Source organism: Gorilla gorilla, chromosome 6 (assembly GCF_029281585.2).
Source record: "Gorilla gorilla gorilla isolate KB3781 chromosome 6, NHGRI_mGorGor1-v2.1_pri, whole genome shotgun sequence".
NCBI classification, from domain to species: domain Eukaryota; kingdom Metazoa; phylum Chordata; class Mammalia; order Primates; family Hominidae; genus Gorilla; species Gorilla gorilla.
The window spans coordinates 135,975,685-135,993,027 of record NC_073230.2 but is presented as its reverse complement, the minus strand read 5'-3'; the positions used below and the strand labels follow the sequence as shown (position 1 = coordinate 135,993,027).

The 17,343-nt window shown below is 37.9% G+C and overlaps 1 protein-coding gene across 4 annotated transcripts in view; it reads left to right on the top strand.

The window, feature by feature from the left end:
- The window catches only part of GRM8 (glutamate metabotropic receptor 8), an 824,239-nt gene that overhangs the window by 343,048 nt on the left and 463,848 nt on the right, over positions 1-17,343 (top strand). For all 4 annotated transcript variants that reach the window (XM_055392490.2, XM_055392491.2, XM_019030487.4 and 1 more), the window contains exons 4-5: positions 16,172-16,307; positions 16,729-16,883. In XM_055392490.2, the coding sequence (XP_055248465.1) occupies positions 16,172-16,307; positions 16,729-16,883 (291 nt within the window). The remainder of the gene's footprint in view (positions 1-16,171; positions 16,308-16,728; positions 16,884-17,343) is intronic.

Genomic DNA, 17,343 nt, shown 5'->3' with positions numbered 1-17,343 from the left:
TTAGTGGGGGCAGGGGTGGGTGGGGGGAGATAAGTTAGGCTACTGCAGTCTGGATGCTAAACAGGGAGAGGGGACCAGGGACTATCCATTCAGCATGCAGACTTTTATTCTATAGAAACTCACTATGTCTTCAGCTGTGTTTGATGTCCCTGAGTTCATCCTCTATAGAAAATGACTCTCTGATCTTCTGTGCAGAGGGACTGGAGTTGAGGGAAGGGACTTTAGAGATTTTCAACCAACTCCATTTTCAACCCCACCTTCTGGAGCCTCTGGTACCTCCACTCCAGGGCCTTCATCATGTTAAGTAGAACACCAGCTTTATTTCTGTTGGCCTCATCCCCAGCCCCACTCCTTGTGGGCTCTCACTGAGCTTTTTCTATTCTGGTAAGTCAACTGCAACTTGGTAATCATCTGCTTTTCAGCTTTCAAAACATTGATGACATTTATCTCCTCTTTTCCCCGCTTTTTTTTTTTATAGTAGACAACTTAGTTGGGTATTTGGAGGAATTAGAGTGTTTTAGCTCAGGTTGCTAAATCAAAATACCATAAACTGAGTAGCTTAAACAAGAGACATTTATTTATCACAGTACTGGAGGCTGGAAAGTCTGAGATTAGGATGTTAGCCTGGTTGGGTTCTTGGTGAGGGCTGTCTTCCTGGCTTGCAGACGATGGCCTTCTCACTGTGTTCTCACATGGTGAATGGAGACAGAGAGAGACAGAGAGAGATCAGTCTGATCTTTCCTCTTCTATTAAGGACACTAATCCCATGTGGGAGTCTTACTCTCATGACTTCATCTAAACCTCATTACCTCCTAAAGGTAATACTATCACATCAGAGGGGCAGGGCTTCAACATGTGGATTTTAAGAGTATACAGACATTCAGTTTATAACATGGAGGTAAATGAATGTGTTCTATTTTCCATGCTCAACAAGAGGCCAGGCCATGCAACAGTCCTTTTTTTGCTGCTGCTATTAGTGAGTCTCAGAGTTAACAGGATGGAAGTAATTGAAAGGGTGTTGTATCAGGTGGCTCATCTCCATTTTCAGGTTTTTAAAATGGGAAAGACAGAGTAAGACAAGGGAAAGGGAAGGGAGAGAAAGGGAAAGTTGAGCAGGATCAAGAAATAGGAGAGAGAAATGGACGAGGAGAGGAAAAGCGAGGCTATTATTGAATAGTAAAATAGAAGCCATTGTTGTCTTCATCTTCAGCCCATCCCCAACACTCCTTTCATTTTTTTTTTTTTGAACTGACAAGAGAACTATAATGCTTCAATGAACTGGTCATCAGATCCCTAGCACCTGACCAAGGCTCCAATACTCTAACAAAAAATAAGTTTTTAAGATCCCCAGTCATGCTTTGATTTGTGAAGTCAGGATTTATAATTTTGAATTGGAAAAGTTTTCTGATGTACCCTCTAGTTCATCTCCTGTAGGCTTTTCAAAAATCAATTTATTGTATTTAACATGATGTTCTATTCCCGTATTAGAACTTACATAATTCACAGTACTCATGGGAGGCAGCTATGTGGTATATTCATAGAAACACAAAATGTTGAAATTCAAAGGCATCTTGAGATCATCCTGTCAAGCACCCTTCTTTTTACAAATGAAGGAACTGATAGCCACAAATGTTACACATCTTGCCCAGGGTCATGTAGAGGGAACATGGGTGTGCTCCACTGCAGGGATGAGAAGAGGATAGCATGCCATGAGTGAACTTGAACGAGTGCTTCTGTTACTCTGTTTATATTCAGGATCTTTTTTTTTTTTAAACAAGCTAAGCTGCTTTTCACTTGTAGGTATTTACATGTTATATATGGTTAAGCTATAATGCATTTGCAAGGAGAATGAGTTTTATCTAGAAGTCACTGCATGAACGGAAATTGTGGAAATTATATCACAGAAATTTATGAAGTAACAAATTGTTATCCTTTTGTCATTTGCAGTTCTGATCGGTTTTCGTTTTTGTGCTTGGGTGATGTTGGGATTGTTGAAAGCTTAATGTTCTTTTCTAAGAACCCCCTTAGATAAACAATACCATTTAATGCAGAATGTTATAAAACACCTGCTATATTTCCTATAACACTGAGAATGTAGATGTTTTTGGTTTCAGTAAAAGATTGTTTGACAGTGCATCTTTAAATAATGCAGTATTGACCTGGCTTGCACATTTTCAGAATTTCCAATAATAGGAATAAATTTTTAAAAACCTATTCTCACCAGTTCTGATGTGTTTTAACATTAAAATAAAGCCTTGTAGATAGCTGTTGTGATTACATTTTATTGAGTCCAGCTGAAATCCTTCATTCTTAGGATTGATGTGTTGCTATTTCCTCTTCCAGTGGTCATTTTAATGGCTAACTTAATTTTTTTTCTGTATTCCTTCTACAGTAGCATGAGTTGTCTGCTTCTTATTGTGGAAAAGTGAGATTAAATCTCCTTTTGTACATAAAGCAGGGTGTTTATTGCATCATATTTAATGACAACATTGTCAGAGGAAATATGCATCTCTGTGGACTGGTAGTATCCATTAGAAATAGATTTTTCTGGTTTTTGGCTGGCTGAATCAAGCATAATCTCACTTATGAAATGTTTTCTGACTTGTTGATTCTGATGCATATCAATGTATCATACAACTATTTTTTATGCTTCTCTGACCACGTAATTCCAAGGCCGCTGGCAAGAACCAGTAAATCTTACTTACAGTTGCCAAATTCCATTTTCTTGGTCTTTTGTCCCTAGGCTGCCCTATATGATAGCATTTGTCACATCAAATTGTAATATTTGTTTACATATTGTGTTGTTTACTGTTATCTCCTGAAGATGAGGGACTGTGTCTTCTTATTCATTCATGTAACTTCAGATTCTAACAGAGAGCTCAGCGTGGAGCAAGAGCTCAGTTAATGCTCCATGAGTGATGACAGGCAGCCCCGGGTTTATGGAGTAAATAGCTTGCAATAGGCTCTTTTGAGAGGATGTCAGTCAATGAAATTTCTGTCCAACTTGAACCAGACCAAAGAACATTTATCTAAACTGTGCAGCCTTGATGATGTAAAACTTTGAAGTTCACATTTTGAATATACCACCTTACCTGTTGATGTTGTATTTAATTATGTACATTGAGGCAACCTAATGACCAAGGAGACAATTATTGAGAGATAATAGCAAAGTACAGTAATTATTTGCTATTAGGATTAGGTTGACAAGGTTTGCATTTGACTCCTCAATAGCTGTGTGATCTTGGGGACAGTTTTTTCCAAGTAAAAATAAATTTATAATGTTTACCCTACTAACCTGATAGCATTAGGATATTCTGAAGCTGAAATTAGATATTAAAACATTATTGAAATAGTATTTTTCTGTTCAAATATGTTATTATTTGCGATTTGTTCTAAAAGTAGATCTTCCATTAAGGAAAAGGTAATAGAATCGTGTGTGTGTGTGTGTGTGTGCATGTGCGTTTGCGTGTGTGTGTGTGGTTGGAGGAAGTCCTTGCATCTCAAGCTACTAATTGTCTTCTATTTTGAATAAAATCTAGTCCAAAATGTATTTTGACAAGAGTCCTTCAAAGAATTATGCTGGGCATGGTGGGTTCCACCTGTAATCCCAGCACTTTGGGAGGCAGAGGCAGTAGTATTGCCTGAGGCCAGGAGTTCAAGACCAGCTGGCCAACATAGCAAGACCCCTGTCTCCACAAAAAACAAAAACATTAGCCAGGCAAGGTGGCACACACCTGTAGTCCTAGCTACTTGGGAGGCCGGGATAGGATCATCCCTGGAGCCCAAGAAAATGTTAGATGCCTTGCTATCCAAAACATATCTATTCACTATCCTTTCTTTTAAGTGCTATCTGAATCCAAAAAGTTGAAAACATAACTGCATTTTTAACTTTTTTATGTACTAAACACATGGATCAAATCCTCCTATAGGGAATGATCTTGCATTACCTAGGGAAACACTACATGTTACTTGCATTTCCTTGAAAGACTGAGTTTTTAAATGCTTTGGGTGCTGATGTTTGTTCTCTGAAGTTCATTTCCTAGTTTGGTTACTGCCATACATTGGTCATTGTACAACCCTTGCTCAGAAGGGTTATTTGGCTAAAATAATAATGACCTTTCTGCTATCAGTTTCTTCTTTCTTAAATTGAGAATCTCAGCCATTGTATCTGTTGAAAATGCTGCTTTGAGCAAAGACCCCTCACTGTTTGAAAGCTAATACATAGCAGAATTTGGGTAATGCTGATAAGTAGAATCAGATATAACTTGGTGCTGAGTAGAAGAGTGCACATAGATTATAAGCTCTCATAGCTGCTGTTGATATACTGTTGAGAGTGTCCTATCTGCAGAAGGTATTTGGAAATGACTTTATGATATGTACACATATAACACAGATACCAAGATACTTTGCCTTTTTCTGAATGATGGTGGTTTTAAAACATGGATATGCTTATCTATTTATTAGATAATTTCACTATATCAGGAAACAGTGGCTTCTTATTTATTCACGTATTTGTCACACATCCAATGAGTGTTCACAGCTATCAGGCTTCACTAGACTTAGAGATACACTGGGGTGTTTAATTGCTGCAATTCTGTAATGAAATTATTAATTCTGTAATGGCCTAATTCAAAGTCTAATGCTGTTTTAAAGTCCAGAACAGGTAAGAAATTTAAACAGTGCTCACTTTGATTTCAATATTGTTTTTGTCATAATGGTTTTTCCAGGCAATGGGCTGGAAAATATGTCAGAGAGTCTGTTCATATTGGTCATTTGAGCATTTAGAGGGAGTTAGTTTTCTCTTTTGAAACCTTCCTGTTGTATTTTTTGCTGCAGAGTCTGGGAACCTAATTTGAAATGGCAAAAACAAATAGAACAAAATAAAGATCACAAATCACTCACCAAAAAATAATCCAAAGAAAATGCAAATGCACACAACACATTAATGAAATTCATTTAAACCTAGTCAAGTGCTCCTTCTCCAATTGTTCCTCACCCTGCACTTGCTTTTTTGACCCTACAGAGAATTCCTTTTCTGCCCAGTTCCATAGATACCTCTGGACTGGGTTTTCTCTCTCAGCTCTCCTCTTTCTACTCTTGTTCTCTTTCATTCTCCCCCGCCACCATTTCTCTTCTCCCCTTTCCCCTTCCTGCTTCTCTTCTTTTATATTTCTTTCTTCGTTTCTCTGAATCTTTCCCAGTTCCTGTACCCATGTCTCCTTAGACATTTCTAATTCAAAGGAAGAGGTAAGAAGAGGCAACATATCAGACATTCATTTCTATTGTGGTGAGCATAAGTTTTTCTTCTAACTATACAGCTTTCTGCAGCCGACTCTATATCCCCCTTGAGGAATCTCTAGTATGAGTTGTGATTCTGTGTATACTTGGAGAATGAAATTTGAGGTTTCTAGAAATAATGCAGGTGAATATCACTTGATGAAAGACAATCACTGTTTCTGTGTGGGGGCTGTTGATTTTGATTTTAAACAATTTACAACTAGCAGGTGTTTTCTGAGGAAAACATAATGTGTTGAGTGTCTATTGAATCTCTTCACAAAGCCCATTTGGGTGCCATCTTCTCAATCTTCAGATGAGGGACAGAGGTACAAAGAAGCCACCTCACTTACCCAGTCTCACATAGCTAAGAAGAGAAGGGCCAGGATTTGGACCTAGGAAGTCTGACCCTAGAGACGAGATTCATATTCACCCCACTCCTCTGTTCCTCTGAGCAGACCTCCAGATCAGTGGTGAGTTGTGGCTGAGTGAGAGCCCAGCGTGGACGCTGACCCTGTGAACCTACCTAGACCTGATCCACCTCCAGATCACAGCATCTCTCTGAGAGTACATCTGCAGACAGGCAGGAGAGGGGCTCTCTGTGCCAAGGTCCTTTTCTTTTTAATTATGATTTTCTTTTTTAAAAAAGTATCTATTTTTATTTTAGATTGGGGGGTACATGTGCAGGTTTGTTACAGGGGTATACTTGTGTGATGCTGAGGATCAGGTTTCTGTTGATCCTATCACCCAGATGATGAACATAGTACCCAATAGGAAGTTTTCAGCCCTTGCCCCACTCCCTCCATCCTTGGGGAGTTTCCAGTGTCTATTGTTCCCATCTTTATGTCTGTGTGTAGCCAAGATTTAGCTCACACTTATAAGTAAGAACGTGAAATATTTTGTTTTCTGTTTCTGCATTAATTTGCTTAGGATTATGGCCTCTAGCTGCATCCACGTTGCTGCAAAGGGCAAGATTTCATTCTTTTTTTATGGCTGTATAGCATTACACAGTGTATAGCTACCACATTTTCTTTATCCAGTCCACTGCTGATGGGCACCTAGGTTGATTCCATGTATTTGCTATTGTAATAGTGCTATGGGAAACATATAGGTGCATGTGTCTTTTTGGTAGAACAATTTCTTTTCATTTGGGTAGATATCAAGTAATGGGGTTGCTGGGTTGAATGGTAGTTCTGTTTTTGGTTCTTTGAGAAATCTTCATACTGCTTTCCACAGTGGCTGAACTAATTTACATTCCCACCAACAGTGTATAAGTCTTCCTTTTTCTCTGTAGCCTCATCAACATGTTATTTTTTGACTTTTAATAATAGTCATTCTGACTGGTGTGTGATGATGTCTCATAGTGGTTTTGACTTGCATTTCTCTGTGACCAGTGATGTTGAGCATTTTTTTCATATATTTGTTAGCCACCTGTATGTCTTCTTTTGAGAAGTGTCTGCTTCTGTTGCAGTCCCGTTTCACAGTAGATTGTCTTTATTTCCCTATGCATGGTAGCGCATGCCTCTTCTGTACCATTCCTTCATTGCATTGCTTTTCAGAGTCCCTTTAAGATTCCACATGGCATTTGATAGAGGAAAAAGTATAAAATGTTTGAAAGTGAGAAAGAGAAAATGAACATAAATATAAGTGCAGTTTTGCTCTTTTAATCCATGTTGGTAGAGATAACACTTTTTCTTTACAGTGATGTGCGAGATAAATCTTCTCTTTTGCAAAGTACACTTTAAGCTGATAAACTTACAGTTTCATGTTGTGCACTTTCCTGCTAAGTCCCAGTTGTACGCCACATGAGGAGGTGAAAATATTGTTACAGGAGGCGTGATTACACTTATTTAAACCATAGAACAAATTTTACTCAACTACCACTAAAGGACCAATTACTTTAGGTCAAATTGTTAGTTTACTTATGTCTTCAGAAAGATGGAAATATAAATGATGCTAAGGATATTTAGGGTAGAGAGTTTATGTGTTTCTATTGCCTTAAAAAAACACCTGGTTATTTTGTTTTGCTCATTGCTATTATCTGAAGGCATGTTCATAAGAAATAAATAATGGTGGATGGGCTGTATCACATTTTTATTAGATCAAAAGATGTTTAATTCTAGGCAAATTTCTTATGGTCAAACTGTAAGTCTAATCATTTTTAACCAATAGTCTAGTCATTCTCTTTAACAATTGATAAAATGGTAATTTTGTTTGTTTATTTGTACAGCAAAACCAAGGTCTGTCATGTAGCTCTAACAAATTGTATAACCACAGACTTGAGTTGATTTATGTAGAATTTAATTTGATGGAAATTGTGAACCAACTTGAGATACTGATAATACTGTAGTCATGTTGTTTTTTTAAAAAGCACACTTAGTATTCTATACACAGCTTTGTAAGTAATTTCATCCCAATAAGTTAATCCTCAATTTCCATCACAGTTGGAACTTGGTGCTGTGACATTGTTTCTTGTTTTATTTTTCTCCTACTAAATTATTAATAGAGATTTTTGTCTTATAAATGAGCAACAACTAAAAACATAATTCTTTATCCTTTTAGATTGTTTTAACAAAACTTCTTTATTGAAATACCAGAAAGAATGAAGGTCCTATTTCTCCTACTTGTGCTGGCTACAATTCCAGTTTTCTATCATTTGTATAGATTGCCTTTATTTGTACAACAAGACGTCTTTGAAAGGAAGTTTTAACATTAAATAATAACATTCTATTAATTATTTGCCTTATAAGGCAAACAATAGTCTATGGTTGTTTCAGAAAAATGATATCTTCATTTTTGTATAAATTTCAATTATACATTATTAACACTAATGTACATATGGTGAATTGACCTTCAAGATCCCATCAGTGCCTGACCTGTTATTCCTATTTCTGGGAGTGCTATAGGCAGACAGCCTTCACCTCTGAACCCTGTGAGGGAATGCCCTGGCTACAGAGAGCTGCCTTGCCCAAGGTCACCTTCCCCTCTTCCAGAGTGGCCCAAATCTGGTGATTCATTGTATTGGTCAGGGTTCTCCAGAGAAATAGAACCAAAGAGATTTTTTGTCAGATACTGGCTCACATAATTATGGAGGATGAAAAGTTTTACAATCTTCTGTCTGCAAATTGGAGACCCAAGAAAACCAGTGGTGTAGTTTGAATGCCTCAGAGCCAGAGGCACTGAGAGCAGGAGAAGATCAATGTCCCAGCTTAAGCAGTCAGGCTGAGTTCATTCAACCTGGGTCTACATTTTTGTTCCATTTAGGCCCTCAATGATCCCAGCCTGCATTGGAGAAGGTAATCTGCTTTACTCAGTCCACTAATTCAAGTGCTAATCTTTTCTCTGTTTTTTTTTGTTGTTGTTGTTTATTTGTTTGTTTGTTTTTGAGACAGAGTCTCGCTCTGTTGCCCAGGCTGGAGTGCAGTGGCATGATCGCGGCTCACTGCAAGCTCCGCCTCCCAGGTTCACGCCATTCTCCTGCCTCAGCCTCCCAAGTAGCTGGGACTACAGGTGCCTGCCACCATGCCCAGCTAATTTTTTTTTTTGTATTTTTAGTAGAGACGGGGTTTCACTGTGTTAGCCAGGATGGTCTTGATCTCCTGATCTCATGATCTGCCCGCCTTGGCCTCCCAAAGTGCTGGGATTATAGGCATGAGCCACCCCGCCCAGCCAATCTTTTCTGACACACCTAGAAATAATGTTTAACCAGCTATGTGGGCAGCTTGTGGCCCAGTCAAACTGATACATAAAATGAATCATCGCACTGATTGATGTGGAGGTATAATGGCCTGGCCTCTGTGGCCTGTTTTAAAGCATCTCTGAAGGCCATTCTAGCCTCAGAACTTCTTGTGGTGTCAGCAGCCTGTCACTGCGCCACAGCCAGCTGGATTTCTCTGCCTGGATTTCTCTGCTTCCCCTGAGCCCTCCATCAGGTAGATGCCAAGAGCAAATTTTGTGCATTTCAAACTCCTTCTGAGGTCTGCTTCTAGGAGAGTCCAACAGTATTATCTCAACACATTAGATTCCAGCCTCTTAAAAAGGTAGCACAAATGTTTGAATGAAACAGAACATGTGGTTGTTTCCATAACAACTTTTGCTTAACAATTGGCACCCGTTAATATTTTAATAGTTTTAACCATTTTATTAAAGAGTTAAATTCTAATTTCAACTCAGATATTGGAGCCAAATCTTTACTACTTATGGAATCCATTTGAAAGGAGAATTAATTCTTGGAGGTAGGAACTGGGGGATGGGAGAAGAATGTAAATAACTTTTCTCATTCTCTCACCTTAAAATTGCCCCGATCACATTGTAATCAACAATGATGAAGGGTGAAATCTAGTCATTTCATCTATTGGCACAGGCAAGTGAGCAAGTATCACTTTTCAGAATTTAGGATGTTTGATAATATTACACATAAAATGGTGAAGATTCAAAAATATGATCTGTTGAAAAACCTGTGTTTTAGGGCTGAATGTCAAGTATCTCTCAGTGTTGGTGATGATTCTTGTCTGGCTATGATTGTTACTGTTATTAACACTAATAATAATATGCTACATTGGCATAGGAATTTACCCTTTATAATTGGATTCTCACAGTCTACCTGAGAGATAGTTATTATGAACCTCATTACAGAGATGAGGAAACTGAGAGATGAGAGACTTTTCAAGATTATGTGGGGCTACCCTCAGGTCTTCTGACAAGTCTATTTTCTTTCTCATTCCACCATCTCTCTGCACTAGCAAATCAATACATACAAGCCTTTTATCTCTCATATCTGAGACACCTGACCACTCACCCACAAGTCAGCCTTCTAAAGAGGTAAAAATTCTGAAATGGCATTGTTTACAAATTTGCTCTTGTATCAATATGAGGAAATTCTAATGCCACTCTACAGATGAATACACTAAGGCCTAGGTAGTATTCTAATTCATGGCACCCTAATAAAAACTATTTTGGGAGGCAGATCCCATTTCAGTGACAACTTCCTCTGAATTGTCATGGCCCAAATTTTTTTTTACTTCTTTTAATGACATCTACTTTTAAACATATATTTACATGTATCTATTTGTTCCCCTACTTGATGGAGAAGTCTTTGAAAGCAGCACTGTCTCATTTGTATTTCTCTATCCTAGCAGTACCTGTCACAAGTCTTGCATTTATTCATTCAACAAATGTTTGTTGAAGTCTATGTACCAAACACAGTGATACGTGTTTGGGTATACTGATAAATTTGAAAGACAAGGTTCAATACTCATGGATTTCTAATTGAAGAAGAAAAAGAAAAAGAAGTAACAAAAAAAGTAAAATTAAAATTATTATGATTGCTGCAGTATGAAAGAAGTGGAAGACAAGAACCTCAGAAAAGTCTTCCTGAGAACATGCATCAACAGAAACAATTGGAAAGTTTGGAGGGTAGACTGGCTATATGCTGAAGAACTTTAAGTCACTTCTATAATCTGCATGGATTCCAAGTATTTTAATTAAGCTCTTATTTAGGATAACAGAAGGACTGTATTTATGTATCTCTCAATTAGATTTACAAGGGACAACTGGCAGGGTTTTAAAAAAAGAGTCTTTAAATTTTCTTTATCTTATCCATCAATCATTTGCAGTAACTAAACCATTAAGCCACAGGTATAGTCAATTGTGGATGGGCAAGATGATGGAAGAAGTCCAGACTTAGAGGCAGACAAATCTGGCTTTGAACCTGGATTTCAGTATCTTGCAAGCCGTTGGTACCCCTGTTTCTCATTTTCCTTATCAGAAAGATGGTCATGATACAAACCTTCAAGTTCTGCCATTAGGAATAGAGATGGTGTCATTGAGTAAATGAGACTGGAAAGGAGTGATCATGTGTATTGTAAAGTATACATAAAGTGTTAAATTCAACAAATGATCTTTAAATTATTGTTAAGTAACCAGAAGGAAAAAAAATACACAGGCTGCAAGGAAACTAGCCAGGAAATTCTAGAAAACAGCCAATTATAAATTCCTTCATACAACATTTTGCCTGTAAGTACTAAGCTTTAAAAATTACAGAACAGTAACACCCCTGCAGAATAGGAAAGTTAAAGTCCCTTGAATTGTACACGAATAGTAATCTTTCAGACTGAGACATGGAAGAATAGATGTGGTGGACACATTCTTTGATGAAGGGCAACTTCTCTTCCTCCCACCCACCCCAGGAATTTAAATCAAGACAGAGAGTCTCTTTAAAAAGTCAAGCAATGGATGTGGAGTATTGTATGGAAAACGTATCTTTGAGGTCTGAATCTTTGAATTTCATTTTATTTTTTAAACCAAATTCTAACAGTATATAATAACCTCTTCCTGTTATGAAGTCATAGGACTATTTTAGGGGATGACATATTTGCCATTTATGACTGAACTGTGGTATATCTTATGCTGTTATCTGTGTTACCTAATTTACACCCTTGTCTGACATTTCTTATGTGTACGTATTGTCATTCAATTATATCATAACTGCTGAGGACTGGCGGTCTTTGTAGCTCCTGAAACATAGTAGACCATGAGTGCTTATGAACAGATTAGCTGTCTGGTTTTTGACTGATATGAAGAAAGAAAGTGTGAATGGGTATCAGGGTTAAGGAAATAATCCCAGTCTTCTAACTACAATCATTTGAGAAATAATTAATCTACACTTTAATAAAATATCCACAGGCACCAAACAGCACAATGCCATGTGGAACAGGTTCTCTACAAGCATTTATTCAGCTTAAATAGATTAATAGTCCAGTGCCTCTTTCCAGGAAAATTCAAACTGACCAGGTTGAAAGATATGAGGTGAGGTGCAGGAATAGCAAAAAGTGAAATGGATTTAAGCTATGTTAAAATTCAACTCAGCTAACTCAGCTCTTTACAAACAAAAATGTTTAATAGGTCCATGGTGAATAAATAAATCAATGAATTCAGACTAAACTATGTTTGGATTGCTTGTTTGCTTCTTCTGAAACAGTAATAATAAAAATTTTCAGAACTTAATTTTTTATGGCTACAGAGTCAGTAACAGTCTCAGAATGATACTCAGCATATAACATGTCTTTAATGGGATGCTTAGGTAATCATGGCAATTTAATTAAAAGGGCAGTCATCTTTTGAAACAGCTATTGTTCCCTAGAGAGTGTTACTTCAGGTTACATTTTTGCAGTTACCTAATGTTTCCACTCACGGAGGTTTGTTTGTTTGCATTTTAAATAAATTATACATAGTCTTCAACTTACCTCTAGACTTCATTCCAAAAGTTTTCTCAAAATATTTAATCACTCCTTTCCTCCTTCTCCAAACCTGATTTTTTTCAGAGTTCTGTAATTCACCTTTTCTATTGCTGATTTAAATATTCTCTCTCAGTGACCTCTTTGCCCCACAACACTGCAAATACCTATCAGCCCCTGACGAAAGTATTACAATTCCCTTCTCTCTCTTTAGCTCCAGATTCACTTTTTCAGTTTGACATTCCATGCATACTTTGAAGACAACCTGCCTCCAATCAAAATCATTCTTTCCTCCTCCTTATCCTCCTGGATTTCCCACTTGTTTAATGATACCATCACATAACTGGTCACAAAGACCAAATCCTTGGAGTCATACTTAGCGGTTTCCCATTGCTTCCCTACTTACATCAACTCAATACAAAGCCCCATTGATTCTAACTCAGAGATTCTGCCTTAGCTCCAGCTGCTCCTCCCCAGCACCAGTAGCGCTGGCTCAGTCATCATTTCCCACTGCCTATTCCAATACCTCCTCGCTGGGCTCATTGCCTCCTGTTCATCCCACTTCAGGCTGCCCTCTGTATCAGCGATCCTCATCCATTTTTCTTCCATGGAGTGCAATGCTCATACATGAGACATATTCCTATGGGCCACTCAACGATCGAAGAAATAGAAACATTTAGTGAGAAAGTTAAGCATTTAATTATTCATAGTCTTTCACAGGCCCTGCAGAGCCACACACAATTGGATCCTTATCTCCATCTCATTTTTGTTGCCCACTCCTCTCACCCTCATTCATTGACTCCCCTGGCCCTTTCCTGCCCTTTCCCATGCTCTCATCCTTTTGATCTCAACTACATTACACAACTTTAGGGTGGCTTTCCCTGAGCAGTCCTCAATCTAAATTAAATTCCTTTGCTCTTCCTCACAGGGCTTATTATAATTTATAATTATGTATTATTTCTTCTTCTTCTGCCTCTTCTGCTTCTGCTTTCTCCTTCTCTTCCTTCCCCTTCTTCCTCCTTCCTCTTCCTCCTCCTCCCTCTTCCTCCTCCTCCCCTTCCTTCTTCCTCCTCCTCCTCCTCCTCCATCTCTTCCTCCTCTTCCTCCATCTCTTCCTCCTCTTCCTCCATCTCTTCCTCCTCCTTCCATCTGCTCCTCCTCCTTCCATTTCTTCCTCATCGTCTTTCTCCTCTTCCTCCTCCTTCCTCTTCCTCCTTCTTCCTCTTCCTCTTTCTCCTCCTCCTTCTCCTGCTCTTCTTCTTTCTCGTCTCTGTTCTTTTTCTCTTCTTCTTCTTTCTTTTCATTTTGCATTAAGCCTGATTTACCCACAATATTTCTGAATTCTGTGAACTTAGAGAATTTCTTTTATTCACCATTGTGTCCACAGCACCCACACAGTATCTAGCAGATACAGGGCACTCAAGAAATATTTACTGAAGGAATGAATCAATTATCACAACTAGTGGTAGTATATCGGTAGACTAGCTAACTGCAGGTAGTGACACAGCCCAATCTGTGTATTATGGGCAATTCCCACCCCTGGGATGCAAATTGTAAGGTTACTAAGAGTCCTGCTATTACAGGCATAATTTTGAATGTTCTCTAACTTAAAAGAAAAATAGTTTTATATACTGGCACCAGTTAGTCATACATCTGCTGTACATATTAGGTCTGATCACAGCACCCTGGAAATCTATCATTTGGCTACCAGACGTTTCTTCTTTGAAAGTCTAACTAAAGCATAAAGCTCAGCACATACTTCTCCTGCTGATGAACCTAATGGATCCCCATTGTTTTCAGAATAAAGTCCAAGTTATTTGATGTCTTAGTCTCTTTGGAATGCCATAATAAATTATTATAGGAGGTCAGTGCGGTGTGGTGGCATGTGCAGAGTAATCCCAGTTACTCCGGAGGATGAGGTGAGCAAATCACTGGAGCCTAGGGCTTTGAGGCTACAGTGAGCTATGATCTGGCCACTGCACTCCAGCCTGGGTGACAGAGTGACACCCCCATATCTAAAAAATAAAAAATAAACATTATCATATACTGGATGGCTTAATCAATAGTAATTTATTTTTACAGTTCTGGAGGCTGAAGGTCTGAGAGCAAGGTGCCAGCATGGTCAAGAGCTGATGAGGGCCCTCTTCTTGGTTCAGTGTCTTTTTGCTGTGTCCTCACATGGCAGATGGTGCAAGAAATCTCTCTGGAGTCTTTTTTATAAGGGCACTAATCCCATTCATAAGGACTCCACTCTCATGACCTAATCACCTGCCAACAGTCCCATCTCCTAATACTTTCACACTGGGGATTAAGTTTTAACATATGAACACTCAGCCTACAGAATTTGGCATGTCTAACAAAGCCATTCTCAAGTTGGACCTGGTCATTGTTTCCAACTTCAAACCCAGCCAGTCTCTACCATAGGCCATGATCGTGCTAGGTTTTTACATACTATGGCCTCCACCAGACATGTTCCACTTTTGTCCCCATGTGGATGTATATTTGCTCTTTAAAATTCAGTTCTCTCAAGCACTTTAGTTACTCCTTCTTCTGTGTTCTGATTGTATTGGGTATCCTATTAATTATACACTTTATTATCTATTCCATGGTAACTTATTCAAATGCCTATTTCCCAGACTAGGTGGTAACTCCTGGATTAGACTGTGCATTTCCAATGTTGAGCCCAGTGCATAGAATATAATGGCATCCAATAACAGTTGGATGACAGTGCATTGCCAATTGTTTGGAAGTAAAAATGCCTTTGCCTACTGAAGCAATGCTATAAATGGTGATTTAATTCTTAGCTGACTAAAAAAAAAATACTGTTTATACCATAATGCAATTGAAACCTATTGCTAATATTGCTTTCTCATCTAGTTTCAGAATGTTATCTCTGTTTCACTGCAATTGGGGGAACCTCTTTCTTCTCCTCCTACTGCAGCCCAGAGGCAGAGATCTTTTCTATACTTTTCTCTTTTGTCCTTCATTGCCTAAGAAGGAGAGGCCAAAAGAAGGGTTCTGTCTTTTTATTTGCAGTGAAAATGAGAAGGTATTTCTGCCATTTCGATTTTCATAGTGGCGATGTATGTCAATCCAAAGTTGGCATCTTTGGGGTTTGCCTGTGTCTTATATAGCCTTGAAGACCACTTGTCTCATAAGACATTGCTATGCTGATGCGTGAGGATCTTGCTGCAGTTCTATTAGCTACACAATGAAATTAACTTTAAAAGAAGTCTACCAGTAAATAAAAGTAACAAAAGGACCTTGCTACTTAATAAGGGTCTCAACTATAAGACATATTCATACTTTTATTAATTCTGTCACTTGTCCTTTGGCTTATGTTGCATAAATCAAAAGATCCCTTCTTCTTTCCATCTTTTGACTCTCATCACACATCTTATACACCTTGGTTTTCTTAGCTATATCCACAAAAATAATGTTTAAATTTTGGGAAAGAAACCCATGTCTGATTAATAATTGTTGTCATTTATTTGGTGAATATATTATAATGCAAACAAACAATTGCTCTTAATAGGTGAGAGTGACACATTTTGAGAAATAATATTCATACAGAAGTATGTGCTTTTATAAAGTAGCTAATTGGGTTTGCTAATTAAATAAATGCTCTTTCTGAATCACCACCTCCCTTCTTTTTTAAATAGGTGGTGTTTGCATTGCTCAGTCACAGAAAATCCCACGTGAACCAAGACCTGGAGAATTTGAAAAAATTATCAAACGCCTGCTAGAAACACCTAATGCTCGAGCAGTGATTATGTTTGCCAATGAGGATGACATCAGGTGCTGATTACTTTTCTTCTGTATGTAGGGTCAGATTTGTGTCCCATATCCTCTTTCTAACATATTTCATGTTCAACATAAAAGCTTGTAATTGCCTTCCAATAACGGACTGCCTTCTAGTTTGTAAATCTGAAATACCTACAGAGTAAAACTTAGGGACTAAATGAGATAAGACAAACAAAGGTGATAGACAGAATGATGTGAATGAGGTTAAGGATAAGGCTAATTAACATATGTTGGAGTTAGTCTCTGCTATATTGCTTTTAGGAGATGATAAGACTTGGGCAGTTAGAGTGATCGTCTTAATTGTTAAACAGTGACCTACTGAGTGTATACAACTTCCTAAATCTGGTCTTGTAATATTCATAATTGTGGTATTTTTAATACATGTGATATGCATTATTTATTTTTATTCCTGTAGGAGGATATTGGAAGCAGCAAAAAAACTAAACCAAAGTGGACATTTTCTCTGGATTGGCTCAGATAGTTGGGGATCCAAAATAGCACCTGTCTATCAGCAAGAGGAGATTGCAGAAGGGGCTGTGACAATTTTGCCCAAACGAGCATCAATTGATGGTAAGAATGCACCATAGAGAATTTGTTTTATTCCAGTTGGATCTGAACTCAAAGGCAGAACTGGAGTATCATAATATGAGGAAATGCACTCATTACTGATGACTTGATACAAATTTTAGCTTTGGTGGCAGAATTGTCAAGACCAGTATTTAAACCAGCATGCATATGCATATATATATATATATATACACACACACACACACACACACATACATATATATACACATATACATATATATACACATATACATATATATGTATATATGTATATAGTGTGTGTGTGTGTGTGTGTATGTATTTAGGAAAGAGGACCCATTATATTTTTTTAAGAAAAAGACCATAGTTATTTCCATCATGTTAGTAATTGCACTTTGAGTTTGAGTTTGAGTTTGCGTATTTCCATGGGTATTTATGGTGGTTATATCATTGTTGGAGGGAAATGCTTGATTTATAGAAAATG